Source organism: Corythoichthys intestinalis, chromosome 12, assembly GCF_030265065.1.
Source record: "Corythoichthys intestinalis isolate RoL2023-P3 chromosome 12, ASM3026506v1, whole genome shotgun sequence".
NCBI classification, from domain to species: Eukaryota; Metazoa; Chordata; class Actinopteri; order Syngnathiformes; family Syngnathidae; genus Corythoichthys; species Corythoichthys intestinalis.
Genome location: NC_080406.1, coordinates 13,820,528 through 13,837,190, shown reverse-complemented (window position 1 = coordinate 13,837,190; position 16,663 = coordinate 13,820,528). Strand labels below are relative to the sequence as shown.

At 38.7% G+C, this 16,663-nt stretch overlaps 1 protein-coding gene, 1 long non-coding RNA gene and 2 other non-coding genes across 5 annotated transcripts in view; 3 read left to right on the top strand and 1 right to left on the bottom strand.

Annotated features, from left to right (window-relative positions):
* LOC130926821 (uncharacterized) overlaps positions 1 to 15,332 on the top strand; it is a 20,218-nt gene extending 4,886 nt beyond the window's left edge. The window contains exons 1-3 of one of the 2 annotated variants that reach the window (XR_009066285.1): positions 1,766 to 1,786; positions 2,572 to 2,692; positions 12,969 to 15,332. This is a non-coding gene — a long non-coding RNA (uncharacterized LOC130926821). Of the gene's footprint in view, positions 1 to 1,765; positions 1,787 to 2,571; positions 2,693 to 12,968 lie in introns of those variants that run through there. The other variant, XR_009066284.1, reaches the window with a different exon arrangement.
* On the bottom strand, positions 14,171 to 16,663 carry LOC130926820 (uncharacterized). Its single transcript, XM_057852077.1, has 2 exons — positions 14,856 to 16,663; positions 14,171 to 14,757 (listed from the first exon to the last, which is right to left on the bottom strand). The coding sequence occupies exons 1-2, from the start codon at positions 14,978 to 14,980 to the stop codon at positions 14,247 to 14,249; spliced, it is 636 nt and encodes a 211-aa protein (XP_057708060.1). The 5' UTR covers positions 14,981 to 16,663; the 3' UTR covers positions 14,171 to 14,246.
* trnas-gcu (transfer RNA serine (anticodon GCU)) lies at positions 14,868 to 14,949 on the top strand. The gene has a single exon. It is a non-coding gene; the product is annotated as a tRNA-Ser (tRNA).
* On the top strand, positions 16,189 to 16,270 carry trnas-cga (transfer RNA serine (anticodon CGA)). Its single transcript has one exon. It is a non-coding gene; the product is annotated as a tRNA-Ser (tRNA).

Genomic DNA, 16,663 nt, shown 5'->3' with positions numbered 1-16,663 from the left:
ACATTTTGAAATGACTTAAATATGACTAAGACTAATAAGTATTATCGTCCGAAAGACAAAGACTAAGACTAAGATGAAAATTAAATGGGCTGCCAAAAACAACACTGGTGAACCCTCTGCCTAAGGAGACTTAAAAAGCAATTAAAAACAATTTTTACCAAACAATTTAAGTCAGGTGTGTGCCCAATCACTGTTGAGTGGTTTAAAGCTGCCCTGCCCACTATTAAACACACCCACCTGGTAAGAATTGTCTTGATGAGAAGCATTGTCTAATGTGCATCATGGTTCGGTCAAAAGAGCTGCCTGAAGAAGGATTGTTGATTTGTATAAAGCTGGAAAAGGATACAAAACCATCTCTAAAAGTCTGGATGTTCATCAATCGACAGTCAGAAAAGTTGTCTACAAATGGAGAGATTTTGGCTCAGTTGCTTCTCTCCCAGGGAGTGGGCGTCCACCAAAGATGACGAGTTCAGCACAGAATACTCAGAGAGGTAAAAAAAAAAAAAAAGAGCCCTAGAGTGTCTGCTAAAGACTTACAGAAATCACTGGCACAGTCCAATATCTCTGCGCACACATCAACTCTATGTAAAACTACGGCCAAGAATGGTGTTCATGGGAGGACTCCACGGAGGAAGCCATTGCTTTCTAAAAAGTATTGTTGTTGTTTAATTTTTGCAAAAAGGCACTTGGACACTCCACAGACATTTTGGCAAAATATTCTGTGGACTGATAAAACCAAAGTTGAATTGTCTTGGAGTAACACGCAACGTGATGTGTGGAGAAAAAAATGGAACAGCTCACCAACATCAACACCTTATCCCCACCGTGAAGCATTGTGGGGGGAGCATCATGATTTGGGGCTGTTTTGCTAACTCAGGGTCTGGACAACTTGCAATCATGAATGGAAGAATAAATTCAAAAGTTTATCAGGATGTTTTGCAGGAAAACCTGAGGCTGTCTGTCAGACAGTTGAAGCTAAAAGGAGGATGGATGCTGCAATAAGTAAATGATCCAAAACACACAAGTAAATCAACTCCGGAATGGTTTCGGAAGAACAAAATACACGTTCAGGAGTGGCCAGGTCAAGAGTACAGACTTAAACTCCATTGAGATGCTGTGGCATGAGATAAAGACAGCGATTCATGCCAGACATCCCAGGAATCCCGACTGAACTACAGCAGTTTTGTAGAGAAGAATGGGCCAAGATAAGTCCTGATCGATGTGCCAAACTGATCTGCAGCTACAGGAAGCGTCTGGTTGAAATGATTGCTGCTGCAGGGGGGGGGGGGGGGTGTACAAAATATTAAATGTGATGGTTCACTTACTTATTTTTCCCCCTTCTGAAATATGAAAACCTATAAATGTTTGGGTGGTTTTAGTTAAAGCACTGTTGTTTCATCTGTGTGATTTTGACAAAGATCAGATCACATTTGATGGTGATTTTATGCAGAAATGTGAAAAATTCAAAACTGTTAAGATACTTTTTCATACCACTTTAGCTACAACCGCTCAAGTCCGTCTCTATGAGTCACAAATCTCTTATTACAAGTGCACGGGTTTTGGCACATATTTGTCCAGAGAAGAGGGAGATGGCGTGGCTGGGTGACTCAGAGCCGTCTATCAAGAGACTCTGGCCAACTCCCAGGCCAGTCTCCATTTTTTTTACCCCTCCAAGATCAAGGTGGCGGCCAAAATAATCAGAATTTCTCGTTTTTGAAGTTTTCCTGATTAGAACTGTGATACCTTACCACAACTAGGATGCTTTGGAAGTTTGTGTTATATGAAGGTGGGAACATACAAAGAACGATCGACAGATGTATGAAAATTGATGAAACATTTTAAAATTGAATTCTAATTTTGATTGTTTTGATTTTGTGGAATTCGTGGCGACTTCAACGATTCGTTAGGACAGTAACATATGAAAGCCCAAGGGAGTCCAATGTATCCTTATTTATTACTGTCAGGCTTCATGTGTGGGTGGAATTGGATAGAACAGACAAAAATTACCGTTATTTATGATGGAGTTTTTTTGGGTTTTAAAACGGATATCTACAACTTTGCTCTAGATTTCTTTGCCTGAAAAAGAATATGATGAATATCAAAGCCCCACATGTTACAGGAAACATATGGAAGCCCAAAAGAGTCCAATATATCCTTATTTATTACTGTCAGGCTTCATGTGTGGGTGGAATTGGATAGAACAGACAAAAATTACCGTTATTTATGATGGAGTTTTTCTGGTTTTTAAAACGGATATCTACAACTTTGCTCTAGACTTTTTTGCCTGAAAAAGAATATGAATGAAAATCAAAGCCTGACATGTTGTCAATTGAATCAGATTTTGGCAAACTTTCATCAGTTGGAATTGATGATAGTGTAAGCCACATGAAAAAAGTGCACGCAAATTGTGTATTTCATTGTTTTATAAATTTTGCGAAAATATATTATTCACATTTAATTTGAATTATTTTCATCAACGTATTGAGAGAGAAAAAAACTTGAATGCAAACAGTAATTCAGCCTATTAGTTGCTCGTATGACAAAAAAGTCCCGCCCTCGTATGTTTATTAGGTAGCACCTGGGTAGCACGATAGGTTGCAGAACACAATTGAGAGGGGACGCACAGACAACTGGAACTGCGTAACAGGCGAGTGGACACAACCTGAAGAGTTTATCAACAGAAAAGAAAAACGTGAGTTGAGTTACACATTGATACATTGTTACAATTAATGATAAGTTAAGTTACCTTTCTCAATAAGAGTGAGTTTGTTATACTTTATATTTGTTTTACTCGGCGTTAGGGTTGGCATGAAGTCCGCGCTAAGGTTAGCTTAGCGTGTTAAAATGCTCCGTTGCCATTTTATCCATAGGGCAAGGCCAACGCGTAGATTGACAAAACGCGGCCCAACTGCGTTCAAAACACGGTCAGAGAGATCGGTGAGCATGTGATTTAGCTCTTATTTTCGCAGAAGGAATATTTTTTTTGGGTGGGGGAAGAAAAAAAAACCGAGTGCTATATTCAGGGGTGCACATATTTTTTTTGCCCAGGTTCTCAGAGGAGGACCTGGATATGTGACTTGGTCCTCATTGAGCTTGAAAGCCGACTCGCCTGATGCGATAAAATTATGACAAGCTTTACTTAGAGCCAATTACCTTTAATTAATTATATAAACAATTAACGCTTGATTAACATCAACTGGCACAACAAAATTGCCATTACTTTGAGGTGAAATGTAAAGAAATAAACATAAAAGCACTAATTGAAAATAAAGGGCATTCATATGCGGCTCCCACATTAACTCCAAGCCTTTGTAAAAGTGGGATGTCCTCCTCATAAGAGCTCATTGAACGTGCATGTTTAGCTCTGTGAAATGCAGCAGAAACACGTTTGTCAGTGCATGGCGCTGTTCTTCACTAACTTTTTTCCGCCACTTGTCCATAGGGCGAGTGGGGTCCTGTCTGACATCGATAGTTTGCTTAATTGCCACATGCTCTGTTTTTTTCGTGCTTTTCAAAGTTTGGATGGCTAAAATTCTTTGACCCTACATAAAATGCGCTGCTCTTATTAACGACATTGGGATTCTCACGGGAAATGTTGCACCACATTTCCGTGCGAGCATCATTTGCTTCTAGCCATGGTACCTTCTGCTGCCACTTATCAGCAAAAGTCCTTTTTTCCGGTAGTTCCGGTGACGTCTCTGTCGTCTGTCTGTCTTTTGACGGGGGTGGGGGAACACGGAAATAATTACTCAGTGGGGCCCGCCTCTTTGACATTTTGAGAAGTTATTTTCTCGTGTCCGCCGCAAATACAGTCGTCAGCCATCGGTACGCAAAAGCGTATGGAAGCGGTTGAGGGCCAGCGCATTTGTCTACGTCCAGTACGCATGCGCGCATGCGGACCACTTATGTGCACCCCTGGCTATATTGTTATGTGCATGTTATTTGTTGGTTTCACCACCTCGTTGAGTTAAATAGTGATTTGATGCTTCCATAATTTTTTTACTTAAAACACATTTATAAAGAAAGTTTACAATTGTTAAGCTGTTTACAAATGGCAATTTTTTAAATGTAAGTACTTTATATTTTATGTCAATTTCAATTATTTTATGTGCAATGTGAATTTAGTTGAAAGGAAAAGGAGATGTATCTCATGATTGAGCTACAGATTTAATTCATAATTGCTCTGACACTGTCAGTTGACAGGTGAGGTTTTTCTTCCCTAAGGCTACGTCTACACTAGGACTAGGCATGTGCATGTGCCGGTATGAGATTTTGACGGTACGATAACCTTGAGGAAAAATATCGCAGTTTCACGGTATTGCAGTTGTAGCTCCAAAATGTGCTATTTTGAATATGGGTTAAAAAAAAAAAAAAAAAACACTTTTTTTCCCCCGGGATTTTTAAAAATTTTCAGAACATATTTGCAAATTGGAACATGAATATAATGTTAAAATAAACAAAAAAAGTAACAAATATTTTGAATAAAATTAAGATCAATAGAACTTATAGACTACCTACAGTCACAGCTCAAGTTGCTCAAGATTTGGGCAAGAACAAAAATAATTACTATAAAAAAGTAAAAACATTTCGAAATAAAATTAAAATATATTTACTGTACAACTTTTTTTTGAGGGGGCAAAAAGGTCAAGTGAAGTTTTGCCATTTTGAGCCACTGTGTCAACTCTAGTCTACATGTCATGCCTTTGTGTTAAAAAGACAAAGGATTCATAAGTTATTAAGTTAAAAACGTATAAGTTAGTTAAAATGTAAAGGTGTCATCCAAAAAACATTGGGAGTGAGACCTCTTGTCCAGCGAACGTGCATTTGTGCGTAGAGCAAGATCATCTGTCGTAATTAACGATCTTTGATGTTCTCCGTTTTCCTTCATTCAAGCGTGTTTCTCAGTGGTCGAGAGATTTATAACCTCGATGAAGTTGCTTTCGCAGCTAAGAGTAGGCTAACATTTTTCTTTTTAAGTTTTTAGTTTGTATTTTGTATTTGAAAGGAAAATGTGTGTTTTGTTTTTTGGCAAACTTTTTCATGGTGTTCATTAAGGGTGTAACGGTACATGTATTTGTATTGAACCGTTTCGGTACGTGGTGCTCTGTTTGGAACGGAGGCGTACCGAATGAGTTTCTGACGTAATGTAACCCTTACTTTTCGAGGCTGTGAGTCGATCGGGTTACAGTTTCTTTGTGTAGATTAAATTTACTCCGTCTTCTCTACTAGGGGTGTGACAAAATATCGAAATGGCGATATATCGTGATACTTTGTATCCCAAAAGGTTATCGATATGCTTCTGTCAAGAATCGAAATATCGTTTTAAAAAGGTGTCAATGTTAAAAAAAAAAAAAAAGAAAAAAAGGAACAATCAAGTTGCTATCAAAATCTTTCACAATAATAGTGTCTCAGTTAACTCTAAGGCTGCCATTGATGGTGCTTGAAGCCCAGTCCATTTAGACTGAGAATGTTCATTCAAAACCAGAGCATTCAGTCATTCTGTCCGATTTTCAGGGCATTTAAAGGTCACTTGCTGTTCATTTTAGGGCATTTACAGATCGTTTCCTGTTGAGTTTGAGTCACTGCCTATTCTTTTGGGTGATTCCCAGGTCACTTCCTGTTCTGTAACTCAAAATATAAAGGAAGTGACCCATAAAATACCCCAAAATCAACAGGAAGTAACTGAAAATCAACAAGTAAATGACCTTAAACTGCCCAAAATTACCTCATTGGCTGCCACTGACGGCCATAGACGTTCAATCCGTTTGAAGTGGGAGGCATGGCACTCCCGAACATTCGTTTATTCGTTGCCACCCTCCCAGCTCAAATGGATTGGACGTCTACTAATGATAAACTCATTCCAATTCACAGCAGACACTTGTTTTTCTGTTTATTAGTTGATTGTAGAGCTGAAACGAATACTCGAGCAACTCAAGTAACTCGAGTTTAAAAACTGATCCGAGTAATTTTATTCACCTCGAGTAATCGTTTATTTTGACAGCTCTAAGCATCACGTTTTGCTCGGACTACTTTTAATGTGGGACAACGCGCTGATGTCACGTGTGTAGAGGAAGAAGCAAAAAAAACCCCAAAAACCTTACATCAGCCGACAGCCGCTACAAACGACGCCGACGTTGCTAAATACTAGCTCGCACGATGCTACGTTGATAGCAGGTAGCGTCTGATGAGTCTCATAGAGATCACATGTATGTCGAACTAGATGCGAAATAACAGACTCGGCCGCGTCTAGGCAGCGTTAGTAAACAGCCGCCATCTTAAAGCAGTAGAGCGCTAGGCGCTAATAAAGAGTGCTAAACGCTAATAAATAAGATTAACGTTACTGTCACTAGCTCACGCATACAGGCTTTAACATAACATAGCGTTGTGGAGTTATGAGGGTGTAAAATAAAAACTCAATAATGCTAACTATGAATTTTAGCTCAGTAGTCATTGCTGGATAAAACACCTAGTAGCACTGGTCCCTAATGTCCTCCAATACAGCCTGTATCATACATTTATTTTGAACACTGCAAAAACTCAAAATCCTATCAGGACTTACAGTTTAAACTAACTTAAAACTTAACTAGAACTTAAAAATGGCTTGACACAAATAGAAATTCAATTGAAACACGTGGGAAAAATTCCTAACTTTTAAGTGATGTGTGTTATCAAGCGTAACGGCATTTATATATATATATATATATATATATATATATATATATATATATATATATATTAATAAGATATAAAGGTTTATGAGTAAAAGCAGTGAATTAGTCTTTTTTTTTTATTTTTTTTTTTAAATTCTAGTTACATCTGAGATGCAATTGTTGGCTGTTTTCAACAATATACATCGAAAATAAAGACATTGATTGACTGAAAATGGTTCAAGATTAGATGAAATGTCTTGTTTTCTCATGTATATTTATAATTGCTCTTCACCTAAAAATATATTTGTTTTATCCGATTACTCGATTAATCGATAGAATTTTCAGTCGATTACTCGATTACTAAAAAATTCGATAGCTGCAGCCCTAGTTGATTGTAGAAAATCCTAGACCAATGTACCAATGTATCGATAATCGTTGTATCGCCATATCGTCAGATCATCGTTATCATGAGCTTTGTATTGCAAATCGTATCGTATCGTGAGGTACCAAGAGGTTCCCACTCCTATTCTCTACTATAATGAGGACCAACACGGTAGGACAGTATAACCCAGAAACATCAACGGCGTGACAACGTGGCCGCTGTGGGAACGCAGTGAAAGTCAATCAGCCAATGCAAACCAGTCACAGTGCGGCCGCGTGTTAGACGTGTCCCAGAAGCAGCTCAACACGACGCACGCGAAAAGAACGGCAGAGTTTATTATTTGATGCGAGACTCGACCATCCTGCGTGTATACTACTACCAGTAGCTAGGATCAGGCAGACCGGAAGTCACTCGTGTAAAAATACGGTGGATCCGGTCGATTTTCAAACTACCGTAATTTCCCGACTATAACGCGCACTTTTCCCCCCCAAAATCAACTTGTAAAATCATGGTGCGCATTATAAACGGGTACATGGATGGAAACGGAAATATATATATATTACATATATATATATATATTAGGGATGTCCCGATCCAGGTTTTTTCACTTCCGATCCGATACCGATATTGTTTTGCACTTCCGATCTGATACCGGCCAGTACCGATGCCGGCCTATCTGAGCATGTGTTAAAGTTAAAAGTTATTTAGCCTCCTTACTTAGTTGTCAGACTCATGTTGAAAAGAGTTTTAGTGCTCTTGATAACAACTAGCCAGCTGAATTAGATGAATTTAAATAACACAAAACGTTTGGTAACAAGAAACTGACCTGTTTATTCAATGACAAACACAAAACATTAGAAATAACAAACAGAAATGGCATAGTCAGTCAGTAAAACGTGCAAATGATATTGTAAACGGTCTTAAAAAGCAAAACACACAAACAACCTCAGTGGAAAATCCTACAAACCCCCCCCTCCCAAGCAATTAGATGCCTTTAATGTTTTGTGTATTAGTTACAATAATTGTATGAAAAGCCTCTCAGGTTTAAATAAACGACTTTTTCAGTATCAAGTTAACATTTTAAAACAGCAAATAAAATACTCAAGTCCCAATTCTGTATCTGCAGCTTTAAACTACATTTAATTCATTTAATTTTGCGAATCAACTGTTAAAGTTGTTAAAATTGCTCCCTTTATTCCATGATTTCCCTTCTGCCTATTTTCGACATGTGAAAGTTTTAAAACTGTTTTGAGGATAGATTCAAGTCAAGATTTTGCCGATTTAGGAGTATTTTAGATAAAAAGTTAATTAGGTTCGCTTGGAAGGTTCACAACAGCCTACTAGGGAAGTCTCCTGCTTTAAGATGGCGGCCGTTTCTAACGCATCTATTTCCATACTTCTACAATGTTGCTAACGCCATCGAGTCTGTCATTTTGCATCTAGTTCTATATACGTATGATATCTATTATCTACAGTAAAACAATGTTGACGTAGTTTGTAACTGCTGTCAGCAGCAGTCAGGTATTCTTGTGTTTTTTTATCCAGCGGCATGAGTTGAGCTAAACCCGTGAGTTGAGCATTGGCATTACCCGGGTCTATGACAAGCATGATGTTTACTCTCGGGACGCAATGCGGTCCGTTTCTCATTGCGTCCCAAAGACCGCGCTGTGTATTAGTTCCGCTTTACTCGACATATTTCAATAATCGGAATTTGGATGTTTGTGAATCGTTCTCGAATCTTCCACGGCCGAATCGCTCAAGGATGTAATTACGGCTGGGCATGTTGTACCGTGGTTCTAAGTGTTTGATGGTGCGTCTTTACTCACGAGAGATAATGGCTTGTCATCCAGAATGAATTCTTCGGCAATATCCAGAATGAATTCTTCGGCAATGACTCTTGTTATTCCCTGGGCTTTGGGACTGTTGAGTGCCAGTTTGTCACGCATAGCAAAAGTTTCTGCCAGTGTTAGTTACGTAGGACCTTTCTTTTTGTCTTCGGTTTTCTCAACATACGCCTTATATTGTTTGTGGTGATATTTCGCTAAATGCTTGAATAGGTTGGTTGTATTAAAACTTCTTACAGCTTTACCACCACGCTTGACTTAATTGTGGCATATGTTGCACTCTGCCTCTTCGTCTTTGTCGTCCTTTAAGGTGAAATGATCCCACACAGATTTACCGATAAAGTCTCTCGGTAAATTGGGAGACGGTAATGTAGTGTGTTGAATGTGTGTCGTAAAATAAGGACAGGATTTTAGGGAAACCGAAGCAAAAACTGGAATGGATTATGTAAATCGGTGCGCTGGAAAACCCGGACCGGACTTTAAAAAAAACTGGATCGGAAGTCTGGATCGGAATTTTTCCGTGTCGGCCGATCCGATACCGATGCGCATTTTTTTTGCCCATATCGGCGTCCAATCCGATCCAAATATTGGATCGGGAAATCTCTAATATATATAAACCGAGTTTTTTTTAATTGACACGGCCACGTTGTGTTGAAGAAACGTATGGGGCGACCCGTTGCCGACCATTATGGTACTTGACGTCACCATTTTATTTCGGTAATCTTCACTCTAATCGGCCGAATGATTTCGTCTGAGTTAAATTCTGCTTTTTTCACTCTTCATATAGCACAGAATTTAGTTTCTTGAACTCATTTAAGTCAACGTTTATTGCAGCGCCGCAACTCGGACCATAACAAACGTAAGCACACAGACTTCCTGTGTCCGTCAACTATATATGTCCCTCGGGAAACTCAAACCCAAATAACAATAGTTCCTATTGTTACTGTCGTCTCGACAGCGATGAGCTCTCACAGATTTTCGATTTACGTTCTCACTTTCATTTTACCGTATCAATCCATGGAAGAAACAGTTATTCATCATGATGAAACGAGCAAGTTATACAGCAGCCTTTAAAAGAAAAGTCACATCTGTTTTGTTTTCTCCTAGATTCTGGTAAGTTGGAGAAGTTGTCAAATCATATTATTTCCGTAAATATTGTCAGTTTATGGTAATGTTTTGAACCACCAATGTGCTATGCTTGTGCTGTGTTTCACCAGTCAGTAATATGACATTTCTGTATCTGTACACGAGCTCTGTTTTCTTGTATTCTTCTATTTATTGGTGCTAAAATTAGGGTGCGCGTTATACACGGGTACAATAATTTTCCCTAGATTTTACAAGTAAATTTGGGGTGCGCATTATACACGGGTGCGCCTTATATTCGGGAAATTACAGTAATATGCAATCGTAACCCACTTTTTGAGTCCATCACATCTCTTGAGTGGTAGATCGGGGCACAATTGACTTGTCTTTGTTGATTTACTGCTGTCTTCTCTACTATAATAATAACCAACATGGCCCTGTGTTCAATACAAAACCCTCCTACCACAACAAGTAGGAACTAATATTCACATAGGAACTAAAGTTATACAACATAAAATATACAATATAAATACAACATCACATTTGTAAAATATAAAAACATAATAAAATAAATATTAGCCCATTTAAATGAAATAAATCGAAATGAGCTAAAACATCTGTAGTTAAATAATAAGAATAATAAACAGATCCTGCTTACACAATTAAATTTATTAATTTATGTGTGGCGCTTTAACTTGAGAAAATCCACCACTAAAGCTTTTGAAAACCGTTCATAAGAAAAAAAAAGATTCATTGAGGCATTTCATTTGTAAAATACATGTTAAAATCTTTGTCATTGGGATTGCTTTTCTCTTTAGCACAGTACTTCTTTTTTCTTCTTTCTTTCAGAAAGAAAGCTGACCAATACGCGGGGGTCTGAAAGGCAAATTGTTGTTGGATTATCTTTAAATACCCGCTACTTTTTGAGCAGAATTCTAGCTTTGTATAGGCTAATGTTCCTATTGTTGAAAGCACAAATGTGTGTAATAAACAACTAGCACATTTATATTCTGCATTTTGTTTTCTTACTGTACTGAAAATGAACCGAACCGTGACCTCAAAACCGAGGTACATACCGAACCGGGATTTTTGTGTACCGTTACACCCTTAGTATATTAGTATACTGTATATGACAATACAGCTGTCGAAATCTTGCACATTTGGCTTTACTGTTGCTAAACAACAGTACACCATTTTTTCCTCACATACTGAGAACATATAAGACAACAAAAAAAAAATTTCCTTCACATTTTAGCTTGTGTATTTTTCATTTTATTATTTGTGTGAAGAACAAATAATGTACGTTGTCAATTCCTTAAATTTTAACTCAAGGAAAAATGTTGACAGTATGCTGTTCTACAGTTAAAATGTTATTGAAATTAAACCTTTTATCTAACATGTCTTGGTATTACTGATGAATTTTAACACGATTAGGTCTAAAAATGTGAAAATGGGGTTTGTGAGTCATCTTACCTTTACTTTAGTTTCATGTTACAGTGGCAAGGTTTTTTGGCATTAGTATCAAAATTAAGGTTGTTGCATTAAACATTAACTGTATACATTTAATATTTGGTAACCGGAATTTCACCGCTTATAATAAGTAATAATAATTACAATAAGTGTTTTTGTACTAGGGCATTTGAGTTTGCCGCAAATTATTATAAGATGTTTTACCTTGACGTCATGACTGTATTTAGAACATTATGAACTGTCTGGACAATATCTTAAGTGGGTTGGCAGTGGGTGTGTTTTTTTTTTTTTTGGGTGGGGGGCTTGGGGGACTGAACCCTGTGTTCAGTCATCACTGTCATGAAATGACGTATGAAGTGGTGAAGTCACATGTTTCTGGAAAAGAAACATAGTTTGATGTCCAGGCTGGCGCTGGGTAAACCTCGACACGTACTTCACACGTGGAAACAATTGTTTTCCGAGGAAATGTTAAATGCATTTGTCACAAGGATTTTCTTTTTTGTCACTATAATTCATCCAGGCTAATATTCCTAAAGACATTGTAAAGTGAATAGAGCTGTCAAAATGATAAAATCCCAAACTTCCCTTTTTACATTATCTCCATAATAATAATAATTTTTTAAAAACAGTATTACAGTATGATTATTATTAGTAGTGGGAACCTCTTGGTACCTCACGATACGATACGATTTGCGATACAAAGCTCAAGATAACAATTATCTGACGATATGGCGATACAACGATTATTGATACATTGGTCAGGAAATCATTCTAGGATATTCTACAAACAACTAATAAACAGAAAAACAAGCTTCTGCTGTGAATTGGAATAGGTTTATCACTAGTAGACGTCCAATTCATTTAAACTTGGAGGGTGAACTTGGACTATGGACGTCAGTGGCAGCCAATGCCAGGCAATGAGGTAATTTTGGGCCATTTACGGTCATTTACCTGTTGATTTTCGGTAACTTCCTGTTGATTTAGGGTTATTTTATGGGTCACTTCCTGTTTATTTTGAGTTACAGAACAGGAAGTGACCTGGGAATCACCCAAATGAGTAGGCAGTGACTCAAACTCAACAGGAAATGACCATGAAATGCCCTAGAATTAACAGCAAGTGACCTGTTAATGCTCCGAAAATCGGGACTGAATGACTGTGAATGCTCTGGTTTTGAATGAACGAAGGTTCCCAGTCTAAATGGATTGGGCATTTTTTAATTTTATTTTTTATTTATTTATTTATTTTTAACATTGACACCTTTATAAAATGATATCTGGATTCTTGACAGTTGCATATCGATAACCTTTTGGGATACAAAGTATCACGATATATCACCATTTCGATATTTAGTCACACCCCTAATTATTATCATGACTTTTGTTAGGGAAGAGTGCTATGCACTGTGGATTATTTAAAATTTGATGGGTGGGACATATAATATTCTGTAATAATAATAACGCATTGGGATTTATTTATAATGCTGTTTTGGACACTCAAAGACGCTTTACATTGCATTAATCTTTCACTCTGCACTCAAGGGTCTTAACTGCTGTAGTCATGGCTGTCCCTTGGGGAGTTTGACAGAGGCGAGGCAACCAATTGTTCTCACAGGCATGTAGGGTGAAGTATCAAGGATACAAAGACAATGGACACAGTTGGAAGAAGGTGGGAGCTGGAATCGATCGGCCGATACTTCAATCAGTGGACGACAAGCTCAACGCTGTGTAAAACGGGTACTCACATTTTGTACCATGTTCAAATTAGAAAAGTCAGTGTATTAAATGTCTGAAAATTAAAAAATAGAGGAACTATTAAAGAAGGCAGTTGGAGTTGTTACTTTCGAATAAGGAAATAGACCCATATGCATGGCAAAACATACTATTTACTCCTGTGAATATATTTGAATTTACTCTGATGCCATTTGTCAGGATAATAACCTCTTTGTGTTTTATACGTACTTTGTATTTTCGAAAGTTTGCTTCTTGTCAAGCCAGGAGGCGTGCACACACCTCCTACAGTAATGGAAGGTTAAGAACAATCTTGTAACAAAACCTATTCTAATGTCAAGGCCACGCTTTTGAGATAAATCCCACATTGCAAAGTAAATAAGATAAGGATTCTTTGATCGCTTCAGCTACCACTTATAAAGGTTATCATTCATGATAACTTGATATACAGTGATCCCTCGCTACTTTGCGCTTCAAACATTGTGCCCTCAGTCCATTGTGGATTTTTTCTTCCAATTAAAAAAATAAATAATAAATGCAGGATTGTTATACTGATGTTGCATCTGATCACATACAATCTTTCACTCTCCCTCCTGGAGCTTTTCTTTCAAACCAGGCAGCTGCGGCTTGTTAAAGTTAACGATGAGTGACAGGAGCTGCTTTGAAGTTGCAGGAGAACTGCCTTTCAAAGACTACCGCCTCGTTTAACTTTTTAAACATTGGCTGTTGTCGCTATAGCAACTCATTGGCTTGTGTGGAGAGCTGTTCTAAGCAACATGAGTTGGTTTGATAGGAGTCCCTCAATGAAGAATTTAATAAACAATTATACTTTGAGGGGAAAAAAGGGATGCTAAATCCGAATAAATACATTGAACACACACACGCATAAAAATGTAAATAAACTACACCTCTACTTCGCGAATTCGAGAAAAACGAGGGATCATTGTATATGCAGTTGACACTAGATAGCAAGAATTTTATTATGTCATACTTATTAATGTAACCACTGCGAATACAAGCAAATTTTAGTTTTGGTTCACAAACTATCCTATTTGATCAAGATTGCTACACAGCCCCCCCCCCAGAAATTCACTCCCAAGGACGCCAGGCATAACCCGACCGAATGGGATGCCAGGCGTTGGACGACTGGACGGGACAAGGGGTCGAGGTCAAGAAACGCGGCATGCAGTGCCACCCAGTCGAGTCTGGAGAAGAGTCGTAGTTGCTCTGCCGTGGCGACTGATGGAAGAAACCAAGCAGAAGCAAGGGAAGCACCAAAAACTGAGTTGTAGTGATGTCCTGGTCATCTAGAAGCGGCGAAACATGAGAGACATTGTCGTCGGCGTTTGCAAGCGCTGACAGTGGAGCGACCTCGGAGACTTCCACAGGCGCTGGAGCGATGTCAGCAGTGGCCAGAGAGACAGGTACAGGATTGAAGTCGTCAGAAGGACCAAGAGCAGACGCCGCGTTGATGAGAAGGCCAGGAACGGACGGCACGCTGTAGAGAAGTCCAGGAACGGCTGGGACGCTGTAGAGAAGGCCAGGGACGGATGTGGTGCCGTCGAGAAGTCCAGGAACAGACGGGGGTTGAGAAGGCTGTCTGGAAGCACCAGAGCAGAAGCGTGCTGTGGCTGCACGGGCACTAGAACAGATCTGGTGTTTCGGAAAGACATGTATTTCGATGAACGGCATACGTACCCACGGCAACCAGACGAGGTGGCCGAGTGGTTAAGGCGATGGACTGCTAATCCATTGTGCTCTGCACGCGTGGGTTCGAATCCCATCCTCGTCGACTCTTTTCTCGAGGGTACGAATCCCATCATCGTTGACTCTTTTCTCAATTTATTTTGGACACCATTTAACTAATTGCCAACCCGATTTCTAACACAAGTCCGAACATATCCTAATTAAGATCCTAACACAGCTCCGGGTTAAGAGCCAATCAGGAGAGCGGCTGGGATGATTGCGTCAAATGCTGCCTTCAAGTGCTCTGGGAGTTTTAGACATTTTTACTTCAACAAGAGGATTTATCAAAATGCAAACGTTAAGTTTGATTTAAAGTTTGGCAACCAACTGGTTGAAAAATAAGAATTATATATGTCTGTTTACAATGTTAATATGCAGGCGCCAAAACAACGGGCAAACTGACGATAAAGCTCTTAAAACACTTTCATACCATTCACAACTGCTTGTTCTCTCGCCACCATTTTGAAAGCTAAATGGTTTTCTTATCTTGGAAACTCGGGTATCAACATACGATATACCTAGTTCCCCAGTGGAAAATACTACTTCAGGGGGCGTCACTTGCAATTTTCGATTTGAGATATGGTATTTACCATTACTACGAGAGTACATGAAGGCAACACAGGTATGCACACCAAATCACAAACTAGCAGAGAAGAGACAATAAAGTTAATAGTTCTACTTGGTACTTTAGTGAATCCATTGTTTGACGTTGCGCTTGACAGTAATTTTGCCTATATTTTTGCGTGAAATGTACTGGTGTGGGCAGTCAGTTCTTTACGTTGGTCACTTTACATTAATACATGCATTCACATTGACAGTATTGTTGGAATACGGCCCTGGGCAATTGACGGCGCTAGACGTCTAATCTATTTTGACTGAAAGCCCATTGGTTCAACAATTGGACGTCTACCGACGTTAGTTGACTAGTTGCAAGAATGTGGCTCAGACCTCCGATATAAACCGCCGGTTAATTGACAGCAAGAGAGTTTTGAAGAATAAGTTCTGGTTGAGTAAAAGATAAGCCAATTTGCTTGACACATACCCTTTCTAGCTTTTTACGTAAGCAATTGAAACGTAGCTAAAAACGGAGTTCTTTTATTTGCAGTCGAGGCGGTGGAGTGTTGTCGCGGTGCTTGTCTCCCTCCCGCGTCCGAATCAGGTAAGTGCACCCCGAATACCTGTAAATAGTTTTTTTTTTTTTTTTTTTTAAGAACGCCGAATAGTTCCCACAGTTAGTAACCCGGTAATAACGATTTCAGAAAGTATACCAAAAACGCGATTTATCGTCACGGTGGCCGAGAGGTTAAGGCGTTGGACTCGAAATCCAATGGGGTTTCCCCGCACAGGTTCGAATCCTGTCCGTGACGTTTTTCTTTTCATATAATGGAGCTGAACGTTATCTAATCACTCTATTTTAGATGTAATATTTTCTCCCAACACATTTGACGTGTGCGTCTTTATTTTCTCCCAGCACATTTGACATGTACTTTGTTAAAAACAAGCAAATGAGTCATTTAATGGTGTCTACATCGTGCTGACACAGTCCTGAAGAAATACCCCTCAATATCAATGTATAATTCTTGTTGATGAGGGAACCCTGAAGAATAAAAACACACAACTACTTAGCCATAGCATACTAACTTGACTAAATGAAAGAACAGAACAACAAGTAATGACAAGGCAAATGTAATACATTTCTCTATGTGTATAAACCAAAATTAAACGAGACACAAAGATAGTTGACATTAAAAGAAAAAAAC

Coding starts and splice junctions, on each gene's coding strand:
- LOC130926820 (XM_057852077.1), bottom strand. CDS start 14,980: ATGATGGGATTCGTACCCTCGAGAAAAGAGTCGACGAGGATGGGATTC. Junction 14,758..14,855: donor ACCTCGTCTGGTTGCCGTGG/GTACGTATGCCG, acceptor TGGTGCTTCCAG/ACAGCCTTCTCAACCCCCGT.